Below are 25,742 nucleotides of genomic sequence, written 5' to 3'. Positions count from 1 at the left end.
AAGTCTCGCATTAAGTTCAGAAAGAGTTGGACCAAAAAGAAAGGGACAAGGCGGCCAGCTCAGTCCAGAAGGTTAAGGGATTATTGTTACCTTGTAGCAATCTTTAGAAAGGGAGGCCTGGCGGACACAGTACCTTAAAATGGTGAGAATGCTCCAGCGGGGGCAGTTGTTCCTGGCAGCGGGGCAAGTCGGTGCTTCGTCGGGAGGAAAGCAGGAGGCCGTTGCACTGCCAGGGAAGAAACCAGCCACAGAGTTCTCAATTAAAAGGAGCCGTCCTTTTATTCGCGGTCCAGTGGTAAGTGGCTATCCGGTTGCCGGGGTGCTTGGCACGGGCAATTCGACCACAAGACGTCCTGGGATGCGAGAAAGGAAGGTAAACTGGTTGTGCACACCAGTCAGGGGAAGAAGACTCTCCAGCAGGGAGATCTCCTCTGTCGTTGGAAAGTGGTGAGTCGGTTCAGCAGGGCTCCACCGGTGGTGTCGTTGTAGCAGGCCGGCTCAGCTTCTCCCTCGTCGGATTTTCAGGTCCTGCGGCGACTTCTGAAGTTCCAGTCCCAAAAGCCCTGCTTTTATGCGGCACACCCCCATTCACTCAGCCTAGCTGTCAATCAAACATGCTAAGTGGTGAGCGGGCCGTCTCACCACTTGGGCAAATCACACAAGAGTGCGACTTGAGTTACCAAGGTAACTCAGTCCAGGGTGCCTAAACTCCCTCCCACAGCCCGTGTGGTACCCAGACAGAGTGGCACCACTTTTGGAGGCTTCTGTGGAGAGACCCGCCAAAAAGTGGAACAAAGGGCTCGACCTTTGGTTTGGAGTTACAGAGGCGAACACAAACCCCATTTTAAAACCGAGTTCTGGCAGAAAATACCAACCGGTGAATTAATATTAAATAAATAAACCGGCGGTATGTTAGAGGCTATGTTAAAAAGTATTAGCCTCGAACAATGGGAAAATCCCATAGAGATATATTTGCGGTTGAATATAAAAAGTAGTATCCACTGCCACCAGCCAAAACTCGACGAGGGGGGACGGGACAGTGCCCCCTCAAATAACAGACCCAGGGGCAATCGAATTGCCCCTACCAGTACGTCCACAATATGATGGTTTGTACTGGTTCTGTTAGTAATTTGGGACTAGTAAAGCCAATGGTGACTTTACATGCCCTGGGAGACAGTAGTCATTCCCAGGGTATGGAGTCTATGGTGGGGGTCACTATGACACCCCACTGTTACTGCACGGAGGGTGCTGTGTAACACACATACAAAAACAAATGAGACCCTATGGAGTAAAAGGCCCCATAGCCCATGAAATACATTAATGTTCAAAGGAACACCATAAATCATGTCCAAGAGTGGGAAAAAAAGAGTCTCAACAAACTCCAGAAATCCAGCAAAGCTGCTGGGGGACTCACTAGGTTAGGAAATTCAGCCTAAACAGAGAATTCTCCCTAACAGATGTCTGTCCCGCTTTGGCCATCATTGCTCTTCGTTACTTATCCTGGCTCTGTGCAAATGTGTTAATGCTTCATTTAGAGAAGGCTGTGTTCCTAATACCATCAAGAGCACTTGGATCACACAACTACTGAAAAAAACTGAACTATGTCCATTAACCCATTGAATTATCGTCCTATATCCATCTCCCCATACCTGCTTAAGATTCTGGATCGCGTTGCATATATACATGTGTCAGAATATCTCAGATCCAACAATATTCTGAACAAATGGCAGTTGGGGTTTACAGAAAGTCACGGCACGGAGAAAGCATTGCTGGATCTTATGTCCAGACTGTTGCGCTATATAGACAATGGATAGACGGTCATGCTCATGCTTCTGGACCTTTCTGCCACCTTCGACCTGGTGGACAATGCTCTGCTCGTTGCCAGGTTGGAGGAGGTGGCAGGGTTCTCAAAGCCAGCAGAATGCTGGGTTTAGTCTTTCCTCAGCAATCGCCAATGCGAGTAAGCAGTACAGTTGTGGATGCAGCACCCATTGAACTTATGCAGGGAGTACCACAAGGGGCTTGCCTGTCTCCAGTATTCTATAATCTTTTTGCCATCCCATTCTTTGATTTCCTGGAACACACAATGTGTTGTCCCCCTCTTTGGCAACACTCCAGAGGACGAGATCACGATCCACGGGATATATGGTTTGATTCAATGTTGGATGTGCAGTAATGGGTTTGCACTCAATACAAGCAAAACTGAGTTGATTTTGATAGGTACAGCATCTAAAACTTATAAGATGGAGAGGGAATATGCTCAATTCCAAATCGATGACTATGAGATCAAAACAAAAACTACGGTAAAAACTCTTGGGGTCTATTTTAACCATAACTTGAATATGAAAGCACAAGTTAGTGGCCTGGTCTCATCTGCTTCGTATTACATCAAGCTACTGGCACATGCACATCCTTATATCTCTAGAAAAAATAGAGAGGTACTTGCCAGGACCCTAATGGGATCCAGACTTGATTATTGCATTAGCTTGTTAGTGGGCTTACCCATGCTACAAGTTAATCGGCTACAAGTTGTGCAGAACAACGCCATCAGAATTATAATGGATCTCAAAAGAAAGCACAATATTTCTGATGCGAGAAGGAGCCTTCACTGGCTCCCCATGAAAACCAGAATCACCTTTCGACTTCTCCCAATCACTCATAAATACCTTAAAGGTATAGCACTAGCCTATCTAAAATAAGTCCTGGAAGTGAAAGCTAATTCACACAATCTGAGATCCACCAACACCATGCAACTAAAAATCCTGGCTTGCAGATTGGTTGAAGCGAAGAAAGGAGCTTTCTTTGCGGTAGCCTCCTCTGTGTGGAGCACAATTCCTGTGAACCTTAGAGAGGAAATGGCTACATCTGTTTTCAGGAAGAAATTAAAGACATACCTATTTAGTTAGATCTCTTTGATCTCCTGTTTTCGCCCTTTCTAATCATTGTTAACCTCTCACCCGACTGATGGTATCCCTCTATGTTTTGTCTTCGTCTGTGTTCCCTTGTTAGCTCCCTTAAGCCTCCGGATCAGTGGTGCGCAATACAAATCAATAAAGTAAAAGTAAAGTAAAGATATCCTGAAAGCGGCCGATTAGGTCGAGCAACGTCACTTTTAAGACCTTTTACTTGAAGCTGATAGCGAGTGAGGGAGCTGCAGTAGTGCATAGCTTTGAGGCAGCATAATGCTTGCCTCTGGTATTGACATAGAATGAAGATTACCCCTGCTGTAGCGCAGGGAGGCTTAATTCTATTAAAGACACTGAGGCGAGCATTAGCCCACCCAATGACACGCAGCGCAAGTTGAAGCGTCTGTGATGTGGATTGTTGATGTGGCGAGTTGAGTGGCATCATTTTACCCTCCCTGATAAGTGTGTATTTTCTCTTGCAGAAGACGACCACAGAGTAGCTGAAAACTGGAGATCAGCGACGAGAGGTTGTACGTATGAGGAGGGACGGGAGCCGTGAGGAGCATACCGTCAGTTAGCGTTTGCTCAGGCACAGTCCGTAGCGGTGTGTTTTGGTTGATCGATTGGACTGTTTTTATTCAGACATGGATATTAGATGTCAGTTGGAAGGCATCAAACAAGAGGAAAGGACCTGGCCAAAGAGTGGCTTATGGGACACAGACAGAATAGGACTACCAGCGAGAAACTGAGGTTCATGGGAGATGGAGTTTAGAGTGTTTTCTGTTTTAAAAATAAAAAATGTAAATAAAAGATTTTAAATGAAACACATTTGAAAGATTCAAAACTGCTGGAAGACTAGAAATAAAGAAGTTAACGCATAATGCTTGCCTCTGTGTCTTTAATAGAATTAAACCTCCCTGTGCTACTGCAGGGCTAATCTTCATTGTGTTGACAATTGGGAATCAATATTGTATCACGAGGGACAACTAAGAAGTAGAATTGGGTGGGCAATTGAGAAATACAATTGTATCAATGGACAATTCAGTAATTGTACTGTTATTAATTGAAAAATGCAATTGACTTCGGAATAAAAAAAACTGGGGACAATGGGGACATAATGTCTTTGTCAGTGAATATGTTGAAAGCAATACCTTTTTGAAAATTTTAACAGGAAATTAGATATTCTATTATGGTGTAATAGTGTTGCTAGTATTAATTGTGCGCAACCGGATATTGTGGTGAATTGTTGATTATGTAGTAGGCACTTTGAGGTTGGTGCCTAGATTATCCAGGTACAGCCATTTGTATTTAATGGAATAGTATTTCAAAAAAGGTAGCAGGCGCTCCTCTCCAGAAAGAACATGGCATGATAGGGGGGACAGAACCACAATGTACATTGTGCTTGTAGACGTGGGCGCTTTGCAGCTTTGCAGCTTCTGTGACAGAGTTCAAGATGGGAGACAGCTGTGGGCAGTTCGACGAGCGAGGCTGGACGGACGGATGCAGGCTGGACTACAAAGTGGCTTGGGTTTAGGAATCATTTTCTCAGTGCTGGTTGGTGGGTATGAAGCACTGGTCGAGGTGTCTCGGACGGGGCGCAGTTGGTTGCAGCTGGAGGGGCTTGACTGGCTTGAAAATGAATGTCTTTAAGGCAGACGCTGGTTGATGCTTGTCGGTGCACTCCTAGCTTCTTCGCTGTGCTCGTGTCGTGTTTTAAGGCGGACGGCCCAAAGCTGACAGAGTGTTGCAGGCCAACGCCTTGTCCTTCTTTCAGTTCAGAGACTCTCGGAAGCTTGCTTGCAGAGCCTAGCAGGGCACGCTGTGTGCTTGCTGAGTACCGGTTCTGGAGCTGCTTGGAGGGTCCTCTAGATTCAGTATCTCCCTCTGTTCCCTGGGAGATGTTTTGGGGAGGGATCTTGCTTCCCTCTTGGATTTCCTGGCCTTTCTTCACTGGTGGAAGGCAGACTGTACCTTCAGTCAGGGTCCCAATGAGTTCTTCTTGCTACTCCTTGCAAAGTCTTCAGATGATCTGCTAAGAGAGGGGCACAGCCCTCTTTTAAAGTCAGATGGGCCCCAGTGATTGGTGCAGGCTAAGCCTACCTTAATGAACCAATCCTGGGTCCCCACCAACAATCTTCTGTTATGCGTGAGGTCATAACCAGAGTGCTTTGCAACAGGAAAGGTAAAGGGGTGAAAACATGTACTACTAAGTCCCACCAATCTTCCTGTCTGTTGTGAATCAGAGGGTTTCTCTGGTTAATTGAGCTCTCTGTGGTACCTGATCAAAGTGCAGGTCTCCCTTGAAGTTGTGGTGAGAACAGACATTCTGTCTCCATCAAATCACATGCTTCAACCCTCTGAACGGGTGTCCCCCTGTGGGGGTTGCCTAATGTAAACAGTTGTCCCAGACATGACAGTTCACTGCCCTTGACACTAAAGGGGTTGGCGGTCGGGGTGGCCGCTGATTTTTAGATTGACACAGATGCATATCAAAAAAGGTGTTGGGTGTCCTGTGCCCTTTGTCTGCTCTGTGACCTGGCCTTTTGCAGGCTTCCTTCAATGAACTCTCATCAGTATGCACCGCCACCAGCAGGGCGGACAAAGGGTAGGGCGGATCCATGGAGCATTTGTCAGTTAATGAGGCAGGCCAAGGCAGGGGGAAGGTTTGGCCTCACCCTTTCTTGAGATGCTTTGATGTACATGTGGCTGTCACATTCCAGCTGAGCATGACAGGAGGACTGCTCCTGTAGGCTGTGTCTACCTAGAGTACACGTGACTATGTGTTTGTTGTGCAGCGAGCAAAGGTAAATGTGTGCAGGTTAGCACCACACGAACAACCGAGAGACTAGAGGAAATATTTCTCTAGACCACGTATGAACAGCCCTCTCCAAATTGGTACAATATAATGTATTCACCGGGTCACTTGTTTCCCCTTAATCCATTTGTGTCTACCGCCTGTATGCATTATTCATTATTAAATCTTCACATACCCATTTGAAGTATCAAAAATATGTTTATTCATTTTTTAAAATTTTAAAACCTTATGTCATAAAAAAGCATACACATCTATGTCAAGCGTGCATACATCAATAAAAAAGATTATACATCTTTTAACCCATTGATAATGTACTACAACAATCTACTGTGGTCTATTAATTCATCAATGTTTTTGCATGTTCATATTAAATTAATTTTCTGTAGGGATCTGTGGTTGACACCTTCTCTTAATGAGAAGGCTCACCCTAATCCTCATCACTTTCACCCAACAGTCTTTACTCACTCATTCAAAACTTTCATACTACATCCACAAACACTCCCAACATGTTTCTTTCCTTAGATTTTTATCAAAATTATTAGGACATTCATCAGGGGTAGAACCACATTCAATTGTAATATACAATACAATGTTATCTTCTTAGAAAACTTTCAAGGATCCATATCTTGTCCCTCCCTTAGTTCCTCTCTTCCGGCTGAGACACCGAATGGATATCCATGTCTCCCAAGTATTTGTCTCTATTCTGCTGGCTCAACGTTCTCGCTCTAGACACTACCCGCCTTCATCAGGTTGTTTAAATTGTCCTCGCCTTCTTTGGGCAATGGGGGACAGTATCTTTTGTCTGTGTTATTTGCCAAAGGGATATTTGCAGCACTTCCAGTTCTGACTCCTGCTTATTGTTTGGGCCCACGTGTTGCCAATACACTGGTTAAATCATATCCATCAGCAATTTTGCTTAGTACTCCTGCAGAGTTTGTTGGCGTCTTCCTCCTCGCCTGATGTGTCTTTGCAGGTCGCGCATGTTCCATGGAGCCTTTGTCAGTTAATGAGGCAGGCCACGGCAGGAGGAAGGTTTTGCCTCTCCCCTTCTTGAGATGCTTTGATGTACATGTGTCTGTCACATTCCAGCTGAGCATGACAGGAGGACTGCTCCTGTAGGCTGTGTCCACCTAGAGTACACGTGACTATGTGTTTGTTGTGCAGCGTGCAAAAGAAAATGTGTGCAGGTTAGCCCCACACATTTTCCGGAGGTTGATCTCCCAACATTCCATTTCATTACAAAACATTTTTTAAAAAGCCCAGGCGAGCGCACACTCCCCATGCGGATGGTCAAACTCCTCAAACTCCCCCTTCATAAAATCTACTCAACTATGTGAGTGGGCGAAAAGACTTTGCAAGCCCTAGTAGAGTGCATGTAAAATGTATACGATGAGCTGCATTAATGAACACAAATAGATATGAGCTCTCAGAAAAGAGTTTGGCCAGCTCTCTCCCACAGGTTCTAATATATAATGCAATCATAATCATAGAGAAAAGCAAGATCTGGCAGCTAATTACAGTGTATGGTAATGCAGTAGATCAGTAGATGTACAGACCGGATGGAACTATTGATCACCACTTTGCGTAAACATCTAGTTAGCTTTCTGTATTCATTTGGTAAGCGGAAATAAAGACAGAGACTAAGCATAGTGGATGGTGCAGCTTGCAGAGAACTGGGCAAACTAGGTATAATATTGTACTTTGCGGTCATCCCCCTTTCAGGGTAGTTGGTATAAAACAACAGGGTGTTGTGATAGAATGTCGAATATGGAATCAGCTCATGGATTGAACACCAGTTGTACTGGTGTATGTAACCAGAAGGTTACTGAACCAGGTTTGCCATCAGCATTTGGCCATCAGCATTTGGCCTTGTGATTATGTACATTTTCAAAACTGTTTGCTCTGCGATATGATGCATCTTCTCAAACAAAATGAAATATAGTTGACACAATAAGATTTAGATACACTAACTTAAACTGTCATGTAAAGCACGGAGACAATGCAGTGTTTTACAGGAGCAATACTGTAATTATCCATTATATAATAACTTATAATTTTAGGAATGGAATTGCATGACTGTCTTTTATTAAAGAAAGTATCATTCATATTACTTCTGGTTTGCAATTATTTGAAAAAGAAAAATAATTCTTGCCTAGCTCTCCCACACAGGCCTTAGGCACTTGAGTGGAGGAGATGATTAGGAGATGATTACTGCTGCACTCTCTCTCCGTTAGCGCCTTTGTAGTTGCAGTGAACAGAGAAAGGAGGTTGGAGAGATACCTTAGGGCAAGAGAGTTATGCAGGGCAAGCTGTGCTTTTATTGAACAGGGTAAATGAAATAGTTAGATTTGCTACACAAGTGTCCATTTAATTAGTAAATCTACAGAATTGCATAGCAAATTGCTATGCAACACTGCCTATTTTATGCCTTGCTGTAAAATGGTTCACTCGCCTGTTTGAACAATTTGCCTTTATTCACAAAACAAGAGGTAGTCCAATTCGGGGGTTATTCAGGGTTACAATTGAACTGCAATAAGTCTGAAATATTCCAGTTGAGACAGGTAACTGGGACTGAGGTTGGAGCATGGGGGTTTAAGTGATAACAGGAATCTAGTAGATATTTGGGGATTGTAATGTGAAAGGATGGGGATTTTCTGATCCACTTTTTGGGGTCACTGTCAGCAAGCTATAGATTAATTTTGACAAATAGATAAGGCTCCCTTTGTCATGAATTGAAATGCCCTTGTTTAAAAATGATAGTAATATTTAAAAGCCTTTGTCTATTCCTTTACATCACAGTTCATCTAAGGAGGGAATTATTTGTCAAACTTCATAGAGCATTTGACATCAACATTTATAATCTTGGCTGACTTTAACGATGCATACTCCCTTTCTTTTTTGGGCTCCCACTCTACCCTACCAAAACCATAAGGAAAATAAAATGATGGCACTTTGGAATGGCAATTTCAATAACTATTTTTAGAGCATATTCCAAAGTATATACTTTATGTGCATGTTTGACTGTGTGTTTATTTTATGTTGGATTATTTTTCTGTCTACAAAAAGAAAAGCTTCTGATATTTTATTTTTAGCATCTCCATTGTGTAACACAAATGCTAGAATGTGCTATGGTACACATCAGTTAACATGTGCATACCCTCTGTTCACATCCACAAAATGTTCCTTTAAATTTTGTAAACAAACACAAGCATGCATAATTTTATTCAGAAATTGAGTGAGTTGATATTGAGCGGCAGATCAATACATCATTCATAGCTACTGTCCCTCCCCCAGTTCAATATCGCACAGGTGAGAAGCGTTACTCAGACAACCGTACCGCCTATAACCAAGGCAGGTACAGCAGGAGATGGACACAATTTAAGCTGAACATGGCCCAAGTAAAACCAAGCTAATGTTGTGACATTACATGTGCATGCATTAGGCACAAAACAAATATGCACTCACCATGAAGAAACTGCACACTAGGTCAAATATGCATTTATAGATGAAGAATATTAACATGGCATCCATAAAGACATGAAGAATACTAACATGACCAATGTATAAGCTAAATGCAACTTGAATGTCACACAAATTTTGCACACTAATATAGAAATGCAACAGTAATAGGCAGCAATCTTATCCAAAATGGAAGCCACAGCACGCTTTTAAATGAGTAAAAGGCCTCCAGACTTCACAAGAATTTAAGATGCTTAAATCACAGAAATACAGATCTATACAAGATTATAGTTCCCAGGACATTAGAATACGCCCTGTCTAATTGAAATTTGGAAGAGCCCAACCGACCTTTGTGAGCCAGGTGCGTGCAAATCATAAACCTAAGAAGACCCCATAATGAAAAGCTTAAGAGTGTCCCCAGTGGTAAAAGGAACCATAACGCTTGCACTAATATTAGCTAAAATTCGAATAAATGAATGGTGAAATAATTCCAAATGCAGTGTCATCAAATGTGAGAAATGGTGAATGGGGGTGGAGGTAAGTGCTGAATAGATGGTGCGCAAAAAATTGAAGACCACTGTCTATTCATAAGCAGCGAACAGATAGGACACCTGCCTCACTCCTCACTCATATTCTCAAACACGAGGTGCCGCACAACTACAAACAAATTACTCTGGCTCAAGGCATAGAAATAAGGGATTGTATCTTCTTTAATTGAAAGGAAAGCAGTACGTGGACCTCTCACCCCCTACTCCTGTCTGGCCCATGTCTTGACAACTTGTCAGTTGCCCAAGGTTGGCCAGTATGGAGCCAACCAATCAAAACCCCACATGTTAGGCCGCCCAGTACGATTTAGACCAACCAATAGACTATTGTAGAGATGATGTATTTTTATTGTTATCAATTTAGAGGTGGTCTGAGGTGGTCTCAGGTGGAGCCATCAGATTTGTATTACTCAATCATCAGTTTAACCCTTATAGAATGTATATGTAGTCAGTCCCCTTAACCAATCTCCTCAGCCCATAGGTTTTGGTACAGTATGATGCTAATTATTATGAAGAATCCACTTAAGAGCTGTTGTTTTTGATAAGCACGCTGAGAGCTTTGAGATTTGTATGCTTTTAAACCGTCCCTGCTTTATTTTGATGTCAATAAAGCTGGGTTTTGCCTTGCACGTTGTCCATTCCCGATACTGTTTTGGGTTAGATCTAGCATCAGAACCTCTGTGTAATTTTGGAGACTTGGCCAGATGTTTTTACACTGATTTACCAGTTTACTGTGACAATGGGGAAATGGTTATGGGTTTCATAGGACAAGATCCCGGGGAGAATCTACAGTCATCCTGTCCTAAAAGTGCTCTGGGCGATATGGACGAAGCAACGGGACATGAGAGGTATAACAACCTGTCCATTGACCCTCAGTTGTATTGGGCACCTCCTATAAAATACTTTATTAATGAGCCGCTAAGATTTCAACAGTGGTATTAAAGGTTTGGTCAGAGCAGGCCAATTATGGAAAGAAGGAGCATTCATAGAAATTGACCAGCTTCAGGCGGTACTGGAATCAAGCCCCTCTGTCCCCTTTCATGTATATGCAGCTGAAGAAGGGTGTTGATAGACTCCAGGTGGAAGGGGAACTTGGACAGGCCATTTACGTGCTTCAAACAGGTACAGGATCAACAGATGGCCACTAAGGGTTTGGTGTCCAATATGTATAGGCCATGTAAAGGTTTATTGTGAATCCACCCTCAACACAGGGAGTTACTTCCTTCCCTACTTAAGGTGTGACGAAGCAAACTGATTATTTTCTTCAGCCCTATCTCAGACACTTAACATGCCCCTTGGATCCCTCTCCCCTGAGCTAACAATGATCCAAGAACCAGGCCGGTGTACGGGAAATATATTGGTATTCATTTAAATTAAAAGTAATTGAAATTAGCACCAAAATGTCAAACACCACTTTATCCATGGCACAACACAATCAACTTCTCTCAGCATAAATAAATCACCAAAGTGAGTTGAAAAGAACACAATCACAATTCTTCACTTTCTGCAAATTTTACTTCAAGAAATACTTAAACTGATAAATAACGAAAGCAGTTGTCATGTAGGGTTGTGCGATTTTGATTTTCCTGTGGGCTAGCAGTGGGATTTTCAAGATTGGTACAAACACATATGACAATTATGATTTCACACACATTTCTGGTTTAAAATAAACACTGGGTGATTTAGCGGTTTGCTTTTGAGACCCCACCAGCCTACTTTGGTCTGTGTTGGGGAAGTTGTACAGAAAAATTGGAATGATTTGGGGAATTTTGGATTTCAAAACCCCTTCCATTGAAAGGCATGTGTTGGGGAAGCTGGATAAAAAGGTTGGACTGATTTAAGAACAAAGACACCCCTGTTCCTTAAAGAAGTCGGTGACAGCAGGACAAAAAGGATTACCCGAATAATTTATAGGGTATCGTTTTCAGCACACACTGGGAAGTGAGCCTTTTTAATTTAGAGTTTTAACAAAAATCACCCCGTAGTGTTCTGCTGAATGGGGATTCATTAAATGAATATATTTAGTTAAATAGACTAAGGATCTACAAAGTTTTGCTCCCCCCTGCCCACTATAAAGGTGAAAGATTCAAGGCAAGCAGACTCCTCCACCTTTTGGTCTCCCAGGGCTCAGTTCTACTAATATAGAAAGTCTCTGTTTAAAGTTCAGGAAAGCCAGATACACCCAATACACTCTGGAAAGATAGGGCAGGGGACTGGTCACTCTACTATCAAAGATGGCCTCCCACTCTCCACCATAGGACCCAGTCCGCTTTGAGGCCTTCCTAGAAATTGACAGCTACACCTAGATGCACTCTCAGCAATCTCCTCTGGTGTTTCCTTACAGCTGTCAGATAGTAAGTTTCAGCAGCTTTCCTGATGGTCCGTCTCTTGTCTGTCCCGGTGTGTCTGTGTGTTCTGTCTGTCCGTCTGGCCCTCCTCCTAGTGCTGTCCCCCTTATATAGCAGCAATGACACCACCAATTTTACAATCTTGGGGAAGTACCCTGCAATAATTCCTGCAACTAGGATTGGATAGTTACCCTTCTTTCTCCTCCCAAACCCAACCTCCAAGTCAGGATTGGTTTAGGGGTCTGGAGCAACATATGGCGATTCCCATTTTTTTTAATTTTTTTTTTAAAAAAGTTTATTGATCAAAATTTTGTTTTTGATGCATACGCATCTTTACAAAATTATAGCATCGTTCATAAAAGTTACATCCAATAAACATCTTTGTAATATTTAGTTCATTCGGTTCATTCTATAGGTTACATGTACACAATTTCGCAATTTTTATCAATTTACAAATTAAAAAGGGTTTAAAAAAAGCGAAATAAGAAGAACATCAAACTACAAATATCATGTATAATATCATATAATACTTCACATAAACAAAGAAGGATAAGGAAAACACAAAAAAAAAAAATTTTTATACTTTTTTTTTTTTTGCAAGACATAATGTATGGTAAAAAATAAACATATAAAAGAAGACTTAGTAGTAACTACACATATATATATATATACATACATACATATATATATATATACACATATACATGTATGTATATAGTCTTGAGCCAAACACTAAAAGTTGTAACTCAATGAGGGGCAGTCTCTAAGCTCGATGATAGTGCCTCCATAATGATTTTCACTAAACGTACTGTCGCCAAAATAATAGCATTTGAGGAGCCCCACATACAACGCGACCAAATTAATTCTCTTACAAAACTCGAGTCTGTCAAGCTAAAGGATTTAATCGTTTTCACTCTTTCAGTTTCAAAGAATGGACATTTTAGAAAAAGATGTTTTAAAGTTTCGATTACTTCCGATTTATTACAAAATCTGCAGCTAGTACTGTTAGTATTATTAACAGTATTCTCCCAATGTTTCGTTCTTGATTTCGTATGCAATAGATCTAGACGAAATCGCATGTAAAGGGCTCTAGTTTCAGCGCAGGGGCAGAGTATCAAATATGGTATGATTCCCATTTGTAATCGCAATTTGTTCTCCTTTCAAATTTTTGGCAAAAACTAGTTATGTATCACAACTTCATAATTTTACTAGCAACTGCCCTAATATACATGTTGTCTGATTCAGCTAATCATGGGGAATTAGATAAGCCAACCACCAGGTTGGTACCATGCAGCACAGCCATGTGGCACATTTCTGCCATTTCCATAAAAAGCATAACAGTTATGAATATGTAAGTTATTGCCCATAACCCTAATATTATTCTCCACCGCTCACCAACTCTCACTTTTGGAACATGTTTTGATCTGCCAGAAGCCTAGTTTAACTGCCCATTACAGTTCCCTGCGTTGCAGGAGAATGAATTGTATTTCTCTAAATTGCCTGGAAATTACATAAAACAGTGTACATAAATGAAATCCGTACAACCTATGGTTGCTGAGAAATAGGCCTAAATGATAGTAGTCCTTCTAAATTAATTGTGAATCTTCATGTGGGACAAATGGCCATTCTCCTGACTTCAGCCCATTTGTTTCCACTGGTTCAGCCTGTACCCAGAGATTTTTTTATATCAGTCTCTTTGTGTTGGAACTTGCTCTTAGATGTTGTTGCCCACATTTTCACATATATTGGTCATGCTCCAGCCAAGGGGAACTTCTCCTGCAGTCAATGCCTTCAGAGCCAGCAGGTCTGGCGAACACGGAATTTAGACACCTTTAGCAGAACATTTTATTGCAGTTGGTAATTAGATGAGAGATGTAACATCCAGACTGGGAGTGGAGATTCCCTTGTGAAGTTTGCCCACAGCCAGCAAAAGGGTTTGTCTTGGGCTGACATTTTTCAATGAAAACAAAGTGGGTTTTCAAATGTCACTGGTGTTTTGTATGTGAAACATAATATACATTGCTTTTTGTCAACCCGCACATCCTGCATTTTGCCTAACATTTTTCAGTGATACATTTTCACATTTAAATTGCTTTTATTTGCACACACCTGTGCAAGCCGTTTTTTGTGTAACTGTTAAAACATCTTGTTTTCCATGTGAATGGGATCTTTGATTCCTCCTTCTTTTGTGAATTAAAATGCTGCTTTTCCTTTGGTAATGACAGGTAATCCCCTTTTCCACATAGCTCTTCAGTTTTACTTGAAAAAAACAAAGGCCTAGTCGTTTTTGTTTGTGTTTAAAATACTGCTGTTCATGTGAACGGGACTTCTGTTTGAGGCTTCCACACCACCCTTTTTAGCCCGTTTGCTCCATTGAAAAAAGGGTCCAGCCATATGCAAATCAGCCAGGTACTGCGTCCAATGAAAGCAGCCTATCCCGAACTGCTAGGCTAGGTCCCCTCTGCACGGAGACACAAGCAACTCCAACATGTTTCAGCCTTGTTGGGCCTGCTCAGTGAGGTGCAGCTTGGTTCCCTATGGCGCAGTAAGCGCGGTACCCACGTCTGGCATACCCTCTCTCACATAGTGAGACAAACCATAACCACAAAAGTGATGGGTGGAAGGTTTTGAATTAATCTGAACCACTGGCATTACTCTGGGCAACCTTCCACACCACCTTTTATTTAGCATGTCTGCGCCTTTGCAAAAGTGATCCAGCCATATGCAAATCAGTCAGGTATTGCCACCAATGATGGCGCCCAGCCCAGACTGCTAGGCCAGGTCGCCTCTGCACTGAAACACAAGCAACCCCAGACATGTTTAGGCCTTGTTGGGCCTCCTCGGTGAGGCGCAGCGAGCAAGAGACCCACGTCTGGGCATACCGTCTCTCAATTCGCCCCACAGGCACTAGTAAGGCCCCCAGGAATAAAGATGGGCAGCCTGAAAAAACTGGGAGAGGGACATGAACAGGGGGATTGGGGATGGAGAATGGGAACAGATATGTCAAGGTCCCTGGAGAGCCTCGCTATCAATGCAGTATAAAATTCCTAGTTACAGGATACTTAATAGGTGGCAATATTCTCCCCAAAATCAGCATGTATGCAGAGGTGAACCCGAAGTGCTGCAGAAGCTACAAGGGGGTTGGATCCTACTAGCATATGTGGTGAGTTTCCTGATGGTACAATTATATTGGAAGGAGGGGCTGGACTAGATAAGGGAAGTGGATAGGTTGGTGAGACCCCTGAAGCAGTTATTGGTATTTGGGACGGTACAATATAGTTATTGCACATGCCAAGGAATTATTTACTAAGGGCCATGGGATCTGAATGGCTGGCCTTCGTATACCAGCACATTATAGAGGGAGAGTAATTAGTGACGAGGAGCCGGATAACGCATCATTGGGGCTACTAGTTATAATAAAATAATTGTTTCTGTTGTGATTTTTGACCGGTGGAGGGCTACAGTGTGTTGAAAATGTGAGAAACTATAACTACGCCTGTTCTTTTCTATCTGTTATTGTACTGAACTTTAGTTGATGGTGATGGTTTATGTTGCGGTAGAAAAATAACTTGTTTAATAAAAAGGTGTTTTAAAAAAATGTTTTGAGCACATTGGAGATGGTGAATGGGCCTCATTACAACTCATTACGACCTGGCGTTCCAGGAAATCAGGCGCTGGAAAAACGGCATTCCCCATTCCCATTTGAGTCCTATAGGACTCAATGGAAATGGGGAAGACGGAGCACCAGCACCATTCATAATAGTGCTGAGACTACTGTCAAAGTCTGCAAGCAGGTGCCGTTCCACCTGCCAGGTCAGACCGGGCGGGCGGGAGGGCATCCGGCTTACAAACTTTTACTCTGCCGTCCGGTAACAACGGTGCTGGTAAGCCTACCGGCACCGTTGTTACCGGACCGGCGGGGTCGTAATGACCTCGAATGTGTCTCAGGCGAATGCTTGCTAGACTGCCATTTGCATAATCCACCCTCGAGTTGACCAAGGAGCTAACTACCGCTTTGAGATCAGTTGAGAAATAAACGGAAGAACATGCTGCAACAAGCGCAGGGTATAGCATACAGTTTGTACCATGCAACCAACTTGCTGTGCACCCCAATTCGATGGTCAGTAACCTAAATTCTTAACCTAAGTAGAAAAGGACATTGGCACATCGAACAGACCCTGGCTGGGATGAATGGAGAGTTCCATATCAGATGTTTAGGCCCGAATAGGATAAGCTCTGTCTTGGTTTAGTCAAGCTGAAACTCTTTTCTTGTCATATACTGGCAGACTTCTGCAGGTGGCACAGCAGTGATTCATACTGCTGTTGTCACACTTCATCAAAATGTAGGAAAGGGTCAGAACTGACTCTTTTGATTCATTCTGCACAGCCCCAAAGATAAGGGGTGTATCGTCCACGTTTAGTCTCTAAAAAAAAGACAAATGGTCCAAAAAAATTAAAATAGGGAGCAAAAATACTGCGTACAAAATATGGGAAATGCACATAAGGTGCCTTTCCTCCTATTTTCCGCCACACATCTCTGTGGATATCTTTCGACCAGTAGCACAAGTGGTTCCACAGGAAGAAACTATTACTGACTGATCTGAAGATGTAAAAATGTATCTTTTGATGTGCATGAATAACTACGTACAAGGAAATATCTATTACATATTTTTTTATAAAATACTCCCTTTTGGAAATGGGCCTACTGTTTTGCTCCCTAAAAAATAAAAAAAATAATAACTGCCAACTTTACAAAATAGGGAGTAAAATACTCCCACTTGAAAATCTTATCTGGAGCATCGAATCTGCGTCCCTGTGTGCTTGTTCAAGGCATAGGAGTGTTTTTCCAACGCATTTCAAAGCTCCCCTCCAAGCACTTTTCCCTTTTCCATGTACTTGCGCGTTCTCAATGTCAATGGGCCTAGTAAGATCGTTATTGTTTTTGTGTTCCCCCCGTTCCACTCCCTTGCCTATTCGCGCTCTGAAACACTTATTTACGAGCGCGATACAAATAAAATATCATATCATATCCTATTCCTGACCTGTGGATGCACTTTTCAAGTGCACACACACCATCTCCCAACTGTGCCCATTTGCACAAGGGAGGAGGGTCTCATAGAATCGTACATTCTGATGCATGAAGCATGTTTTTCTGGTGCAGATGGAGAGGCTGCATAAGCGCATCCCTCATTTGCACCAGAAAATACGTTTTGGAATCAGGCCCATAATATTTTGCGGGGATCGTTAGTGCCTGCTACGAAAACTAAGGATATATGGATTATGTACAGATGCCATGTGTTTGGGAAGGGATAGTGTGAAAGAAATGAATGGAATTTACTCCTTTGAAATTAATGAATAAAGCAAAAAGAAAACTGTTTCAATAACAAAACAAAAAATAATAAAAACATACTTGTTGCTCCGAATCAACCTTTCAAACTCGGCAAAACTAGTATAAACGTATATTAATTTCCACAAGTAACACTTGTTAATACAGGCTGTTTGAAACTGAAGTCTGTGGTAACAATCGCTATATAAAATAACTTCATTACTTGGTACTGTAATTATATATATTATATAGGAAACCATCTTGATGCTTTGCTTTAATGCTTATTTATTTGAACAAACAAGCCAGGCAACAAGCTTTCAAGTTGGGAAATGTAAGATAGCACTGACGGAATATCTCTTGCTTCTGATATATGGGGGGCGTACTAATTTGGAATCTGGCAAATAATTATATTTGGGAAGGCAAAGACGGGGATGCCATAATAACAAAGATGTTTGTACTACAATTAGACGCCCTATGCTTCATGCGAGGGCAAAATGTACACTGGATCCTCTAAGCAAATTGACGAGGATAGCGTTTCCCAGGGAGATCTGAGGTCTGCCCACCCAAGAAACATCATCATGGTATTTAGAGTAGCGGCCAGTGTCATAGAGCATTGCTTGATGCATGTTCAAAATGGTAAAGCCTTGTGTGGAGCCCTTGCAGGGACTTCAAGGCTGGTGTGGTGAGATGCGACTGGCAAAGCACGAGGGGTCTATATGCTGCATAGTTCCGGGCCATTTCTAGTTGCTCTCTTGCCTGGAAGCCTAGAATATCTGAAGCTATGACCATCTAATCTTGGGCCAGTTCACGAAGTGCATAAGCAATCTTGCAGATATGGAATGCACCTGTTATAGGTTGTGGGTCTTTTAAAGCATATTTAATGCAGTGTAATTCCTAAAAAATGAAATTTTGATTCGGAAGAAATTAGTTCTGTCCTTTAATACATTCCAAACAATTATGGCAAGTGCTTTGTTATCACTAAACACTGACATGCAGTATTCCCATGGTTATTGATTTCAGTAAGAATATTCCACTTTGTGTAATAAAGTAATGTAACCCTTCACCTGTTTGTAACTTTTATTATTTATGCACTGATCTAATTAACATACTTGTTGTTGTAGGTTTATCTTGTTAATTAAAATTGCTTGCACTGTGATGGCTTCCTTTGCTCTCTGTTGGCTACCATTTTTGGCGGATTTTGAACAAGTGCTGCAAGTGCTCCAAAGACTTTTCCCAGTTGACCGAGGATTATTTGAGGCATGTAAACTTTCGTTATTTTTTTTTTACACTGTTGGTTGTTTGCATTGAACCCCCTTTGTGTCCATGCCTGTAATTTTTAGTAATTACATATTCTATGTAGGATACAGAAAAACGATATATTTAAAATCTTGCTCTCCGGCACTCGTTTGGCCAGAACTGTATAAATAATTAGATTAATTAATTATGTATGTATATTGTGTATGTTATTCATTATTGTTGGGATTCTCTCCAGAACCTCCTATAATACATTAACCAGCAATCCCTTATGGTAGCATTGTTGAAAGCTCTCCTGTCTGGGTGTTATTTCTGCAAATATTAGACAGCACTCACTTGTCAATATAGCTGCACTCAAGAAATTAACGCTGAGCTCTGTTGAATGGAGGTTTGGGTTTGATACCAGATTCTGATTTATTGATTGGTAAAATGTGTTATAATCTATGTCCAGGTAGGTCTTTTTTTAGTTTTGTCTATTAGGCAGCACTGTAGGGGATGCCTCTAAGCTGGAACTATTGGCATGGAAATTGAAGGAGAGAAATGGGATGAGAGGAGGGACACATTGTTTTTTTTACCCACCCATTGGCCGCCAATGACCATTCTAGTCTCTATTGCCATTCCCACCCACTACCTGCCCCACACAAAACCCCATTGGGATCTCTTTGGGCTAGCTCTGTGCTTTTAAGGGACTGCCAATACTATTTCTAAGCTTTCTTTCTTCAAGTTAATGGCTTAAATTGTATCTGTAAACCAGCTCTCAGTGTAATAAAAATACTTCCATGTCTTAACCTTGCAGCAAGGTTGCACTTCGAAGAGGCGGGTCCCCCCTTTACCTTCCACGGCTCATCAGTGCCGTTACTTGGGAGGGCCTGGGTCCCACCTGCCTGGTTGCCTTCACCCCACTCCCGCTGCATATGAGTGCTGCTTACCTCCTGCTTTCCACACTGTCATCTTGCCCTTCCTGCGCCCCACACTCTTCCTCCCATGCTCCCTACTACGCAAAAGATATTAATGCCATGCTGCATTAGCAGTGCAGTAAAAAAGCATGTGCTGCTGATGCGGAATGTGAAAGACATGTTACATAAAAAGTGTCTTGACAAAATGTTCTTTCAACCACTTGATTTATAAGTGGTGTGTGCGTCCTTGCATTAGTTCCTTTACCTGAATTTTGGTTTAAAACCAGCACTGTGAAAACCAACACGTTTGGCTCTTATGTAGGCATTAGATAGACATTTACCAGCCACTGCCATGATATGCCTAGGGGCTGACACCCTTTGCCAACTGTTGACATCTTGTGGCCAGGTAGTACAATTATAGCAGTGCCTGCAAAATGCCTACACAAAAGCCATAACTGTTGGCTTTGCCAAACCTTGTTTTAGCTGTGATCTGGTTTCTTTAACTACAGAACTCTCTTGATCACCTTATTTCTGTGGCAAGTAACTCATGGTTGCTGGAAAGTGCAAGAAAGGGTACCTCAACATTGCCTACACGCAAGTTGGCGATGCTTCTGCACTGAATGGTTGACGTCAAGATGCTTTCTCGTCTTAAGAGGATCAGATACTAGCTGTTGACATTTTACTGTCCGGCTTGTTAGTTCTGTGATGTGGAATCTTTCTAGTGGAGCCTTCTGGCGTCGTTCATCTTTGTCAGTGGGGGTGGATGCTGTGGTTGGTAAAAGACAGCACAGAGTACCATAGCAGACATGTTTCTAGTTCAGCAGTGGCAGCAGTTCCAGGCTCAAGGGTGTGACGACATTGGCTGATTGGCTCTGTGAAGATGCCTCAGTATGTCAGTCCATTGAATCCCAGGACGTGGGTGGTGGCAGGGAATCAGTGCGTGACCATAAGAACAGAAATCCGTTCACTTGGAGGTGTTCACTGAAGTGTGAGCGCAGAGTAATAAGCAGTAGGGTTCATCCCTTGTACTTGATGACCACAGACCTGAGCGCATACTTCTTTAGGCCCATTCAGCGATGGTGGGGCTGCAGGATGGTGACCCAGGCACAAACTTGTACTAGTGACTAGGGCTGGTGTTGTGTTGTAACCTGGAGTCCATTTACCAGGGAGAGTCCCCACCCTGCAGTAGTTAAAGTTGCTTGTGTGTTGTATGTGAGTTGGGCGGTCTATGATAGCTGAGATCACAGATGGCGCTTTGGGAGGTCATTGTTGCTGATCTTTTAGCACGTATACCCTACATGGATTTGCTCAGCTTTCTTCCTTGGTTGTTCTTTTCCACAAGGATAGTAGAAGAACCGCAGAAAAGTTGTGGATCTTGGCAGTAGATTTCCCATTTAGTGCACAGTCACTTTTATAATAGTCCTTCTGGGAAGGTAGTGGTCAATTCAGCGAAGCACATTCTAGAAAGAAATCCTGTTCGCGCTCATGCAGCTTGAATGGAGTTCATAATATTCGCTCAGACCCTACAGCCACATGTGTGCATTAATTTAAATGTGATGGTCTTTGACACCAAGTACTATGTGCATCACATTGCAACATCACTTGCAAAGACAAAGCCATTTCTATGCATTAACAGATATTTGTATTGTGCCAGGAAAGCCAGACAACGCCTTATTTGATCATGGCCAACTTACAGGAGGAAAGCCATCCCTTTTAACATCCTGACATTCGTTCATCATGGGTAACATGGCTTGACTGCTGGGGCAACCTATATTTTTTATGCTGCTGGTGGGATACTGACCTACGTAACTCTGGGTACACCCACAAACTGTACCCTAAGAAGTAGTAGAATTGCCACTGACTGGGCAATCTGCAGACAGCCAGCCAAGCAAGGGTGTTGTCCTGCGAAAAGAAGGGTCTTCTTGTGTAAGCCTGTTCCTCAGAAGACTACTGCTTCTGGGGTGCACATTAGAATAGCAATCCTTTTATGGTCTCTGGAGATCATATTCCACAGGATAAGGGTGAACCAGAGGAGAAATATATAAAAGAGCACCCTGGAAGATATGTCCAAGCTTGGACCTTTGGTCTTACAAGTATGCTACTTACAGCCAGGCCATCGCTATATTGTTTGCGCTTGGTACATGAGAGCTCAGAGGACCGATGTCAAAAAGCGTGAAGATCAACAGTCACAAAGGCTGTGCCATTGTGGGAAGTTTCACTATTGTTGATCTTTTTTCATTGGTGTGTGTATAGGGATGGGCACTGACCAGGTACTTGTTGCGATTCTATATTTCGTTGTAGGACTATTCATGTATAAAGGTGCACCAGCAGTTCCTGAATCTCCCTCTCCTTCAACGGTCCTCTTCTCACTCACGCTGTCTCCTTCTCTCGCACTCCTACGTTCCAACTTCAACCTTCCACATTCTACTCCATCATCCAGATCTGTAAAAGATACTACACATCTCCCTTTCATCCAGAAACAACAACATCTTTAAAATAGCTAGGACAACTCATCATTCTCTTCGGTCTTTGCATTTCATTGTGTCCCTTAAATTTTACCTTGTCGCTGCTCCTGCAAGCTTGCACAACCTTGACCACTCTATTCAAATTCCAGGCCCTTCCACCTTCTGTCTTGACAGCTCCATGGAATACATCCAGTACCCTCTGAGGTTGAGACCACCTTATTGGTCCTCTCCTCAGTTCACATGGCAGCTTTACATTCCCAAACTCACCTTCTTCTACTTCTCCTTCTTGTAAGGATTTCCTCTCGTATTGTATCCTTGTCATAACCTTGTCGCTCTCTGATATGACATTTTGCCTTCTCTGCATCTGCCCACAGGCATCTTGCCCCTTTCAACCAGGGGGTGGGGGGAACACAATTTGCTTTTGGGTTTCCTTCCTCTACTAATTTCAAAAGGAGATAGCCCAGTAGTGCAGTGTGGCGAAAACCTGAGAACCTCCACTCTGTCCATTACAGTTTCCTTCCGATCCTGATTGTTAGCCCAGTCCCAACCCATAAAATCCTTTAACCTTATTTCATCTTACTGCTACACCATTAGTCTGTGGATGATATATTGATGTTAACCTATGATGTACAATGTCATTTTCTCCAGCATTGGATCTTTCATGGATTCACATGCTTGGATCTTTCATGGATTCACATGCTTAGAACATTCCCCGTCGTCAGGCTGGGAATCCCCGGTACATTATATAGACCCTTTCCCGTAGGAAAATTTTTTCGACGCTTATGCGTCCTATCCACCTCGTTTTGTATCATGCGTGCCCGTACCGTCAGGACGTCATGATATAAATACAGGCCCCGCCCCCGCGCTCCCTCAGATTTCAACCGTCTTTCAAAGTAGTGGGATCCTCGTGATTACTACTAGTGGAAACTAGGTTGTTTTTTCTGTTTCGCTTCGGCGACGTTCAAATTCTGGAGAATTATGTCTGGAAAAGCGTTATTTCGCCCTTGTGCGACATGTGGCCTCAAAAAAGTTTATGAAGGAGATGGCCACATGGATTGTATCTACTGTCTCCACCCGCACCACACGGCGGATACATGTGAGATATGCCAGGGTTTCTCCCAAAAAACCCTTAAGGACCGTAAAAGAAGGCTGGTCGACTGGCTTAATGACGGAGCGGGTGCCTACCCGGCTTCGGAAGTTGGCTCCACGGTCTCCAGGAGCAAGTTGGAACCTCCATCGAAAAAGGTGCGGCCAGCGGAAATCCACGCTGAGGACAAGCATAAGGGGAAGCATGCTGGGTCTTCCTCATCACATAAAAAGCCCTCCTCCTCCTCATCATCTAAGACGGAGAGGCAAGCGCTGTCAAAATCCTCCTCAGGGGACCGTCCCAGGTCTTCCATGAGTCGAGATGGTTCAGCCGGGAAGTCGGCATCGAAATCGGCGACAAAGTCTAAGGGCTCGACGACTTGCTCGTCGACATCGGTGTCATTGACGATGCCTATTACCGTCCAGGCAGCAGCGGTTGGGATTCCTTCGTCGACGGAGACTCAGTCTATGGCTTGGCTGCCAGAGGTCTATGACCCGATCCCCCCTGAAGTCTTACTGCAGCCAGACACGGCCTGCTCGGCGGAAGGTGAAGGTGACACGGTTCTGCAGCCATCGGATTTAGGCTTACGGCCTTCCACGTCGGCGACGACGACGAGTGCGAGTGGGGGTATGGTACCTATATCATCAACGTTACTGACCTCCCAGACAGTTCTGTCTCTGGATGTGCTTAATACTCTTCAGAAGTTCCTGCAACGGCTGGATACACAGATCCCTCAACCTGGGACGTCATCGTCACTTTTTTCTGTACCTTCCGTCGACGAGCAAACTTGTACGGCTCGCTCGACGACTAAAAACCCATCGGCTCCCCAGGCGGTAAAAGATCGTCCTCGAGCGCAGGAGGAGGGTGAGTTGTCGGAGTCCGATTCTATACTGGGTGACTCTGGGTCAGACATCTCCCTGTCACCGTCGAGGGACCCAACATGGAGTTCGGATGTAGAGGTAGAGTCTACGAGGAGCCAGACACAGCCATCTCCCCCGGATGATGTGGGAGCCTTCCATGCAATGATGGGAAAAGCTTGTTCCGAGTTCGGCTTGATTCCTGAGGAGCAGAAGAAAGACTGTTTCCTTTTTGACCATATGGGTCAAAGGAGGAAATCGGTATTTGCCATCCCAATTCTGGACCACGTGTGGCAAGAAGGTCTCAAGACGATGCGCCATCCGTTCTCGGAGCCAGCTATAAAGGGACGGATTGAGAAAAAGTTTAAAGCTCCTTAGTCCACTCCAAAATGTTTAACATCACAGCCTCTGTCTGACTCGGTGGTGTCGGCGGCAGCGGCTAGGAAGGCCAGGGTACAGCAAAAATGTTCAACGCCACCAGAAAGCGAGGCTTGGAGGCAAGACGCCTTTGGAAAAAAGGTGCTCTCGGTCGGTGCGACGACAGTAAGAGCAGCCAATTCCTTAGCGATCGTGTCACGATATGATAGAGAAATGTGGCACAAACTAGCCCCTATCCTAGAACATCTGCCAGACGAACACCGGAAAGCAGCTATGTTACAGGTGCGGGATGGCGAAGAGGCCTCGAACCACGCAATTAATATTGCAGTTGACCTAGCAGAGTCTGGCTTCAAACAAATCAACCATGGAGTAGTACTTCGTCGACAAGCGTGGCTCAAATGTACTACTTTCCGTCCTGAAGTCCAGTACAAAGTCCTTGACATGCCATGTGAAGGGGAACACCTGTTTGGCGAAAAGGTTGATGAAGCGTTGAAGGGGATGAAAGAAGACACGGATACTGCTAGGTCCCTCGGCGCCCTCCAAACGGGTAGAAACTTTCGCTCTTTTCGCCCCTTTAGGGGTGCTTCTGGAAACTCCCGCTTTGGAGCCTCGAGGGACCGTGGATTTAACAGGCCCTCGTACTCTTCGCAAGGTTTCAGACGAGCGTCCCAGTCGGCACGTAGAAGCAGAGACTATCAAGCCTCCAGGCGGCGAGGCTCGGGTCCATCGTCGACGAAGAACAAGCAAACCAGCAACCAATGACGGCCTTCGGAACGTCCTGGGGGGACGAGTCTCTCATCACTTCGACCAATGGAAATGCATCACCACAGATCGATGGGTTCTAGACACGATTCGCATGGGTCATGCGCTACAATTCAAAGACAAGCCTCCACGTCTTCCGCCTGTATTCTCGACACAGCCCCACCTCCGAATCTTACGACAAGAGGCGGCGCTTATGTTGCGAAAAGGGGCGGTAGAGAGAGTTCCTGTGGCACAGGAAGGACAAGGAGTCTATTCCCGGTTCTTCGTTGTCAAGATGCCAAACGGCAAATGGAGGCCCATTCTCGACCTGAGGGTACTCAACAAATGGCTAAAGAGCCTAAAATTCAAAATGCTAAAGCTCCAAGAGGTTATCAGGTCGGTGCAACCCATGGATTATCTATCGTCACTAGACCTTCAAGACGCTTATTTTCACATCCCAATACGCCCACGACACAGGAGATATTTAAGGTTTGTCGTTGGGAGAAAGCATTTTCAGTTCAAGGTCCTCCCGTTCGGGCTCAAGTCCTCCCCCAGGACGTTCACCAAGTGCTTGGCCCCTATAGCGGCCCATTTAAGGAAGGATGGTCACCATGTCTATCCATATCTAGACGACTGGCTGGTCAGAGGTTCGTCCAGGGAACAAA

General features: G+C 43.6%; 1 protein-coding gene across 2 annotated transcripts in view; it reads left to right on the top strand.

Moving 5' to 3' along the window:
• Nucleotides 1-25,742, top strand: part of ALG6 (ALG6 alpha-1,3-glucosyltransferase) — a 908,528-nt gene that overhangs the window by 591,663 nt on the left and 291,123 nt on the right. For both annotated transcript variants that reach the window (XM_069642009.1, XM_069642008.1), the window contains exon 8: nt 18,521-18,656. In XM_069642009.1, coding sequence (XP_069498110.1) covers nt 18,521-18,656 — 136 coding nt within the window. The remainder of the gene's footprint in view (nt 1-18,520; nt 18,657-25,742) is intronic.

This window comes from Ambystoma mexicanum, chromosome 1q (assembly GCF_040938575.1).
Source record: "Ambystoma mexicanum isolate Mex_15411 chromosome 1q, UKY_AmexF1_1, whole genome shotgun sequence".
Lineage (NCBI taxonomy): Eukaryota > Metazoa > Chordata > Amphibia > Caudata > Ambystomatidae > Ambystoma > Ambystoma mexicanum.
Note: the sequence above shows the minus strand (reverse complement) of the source record. Positions and strands in the feature narration are given on the sequence as shown.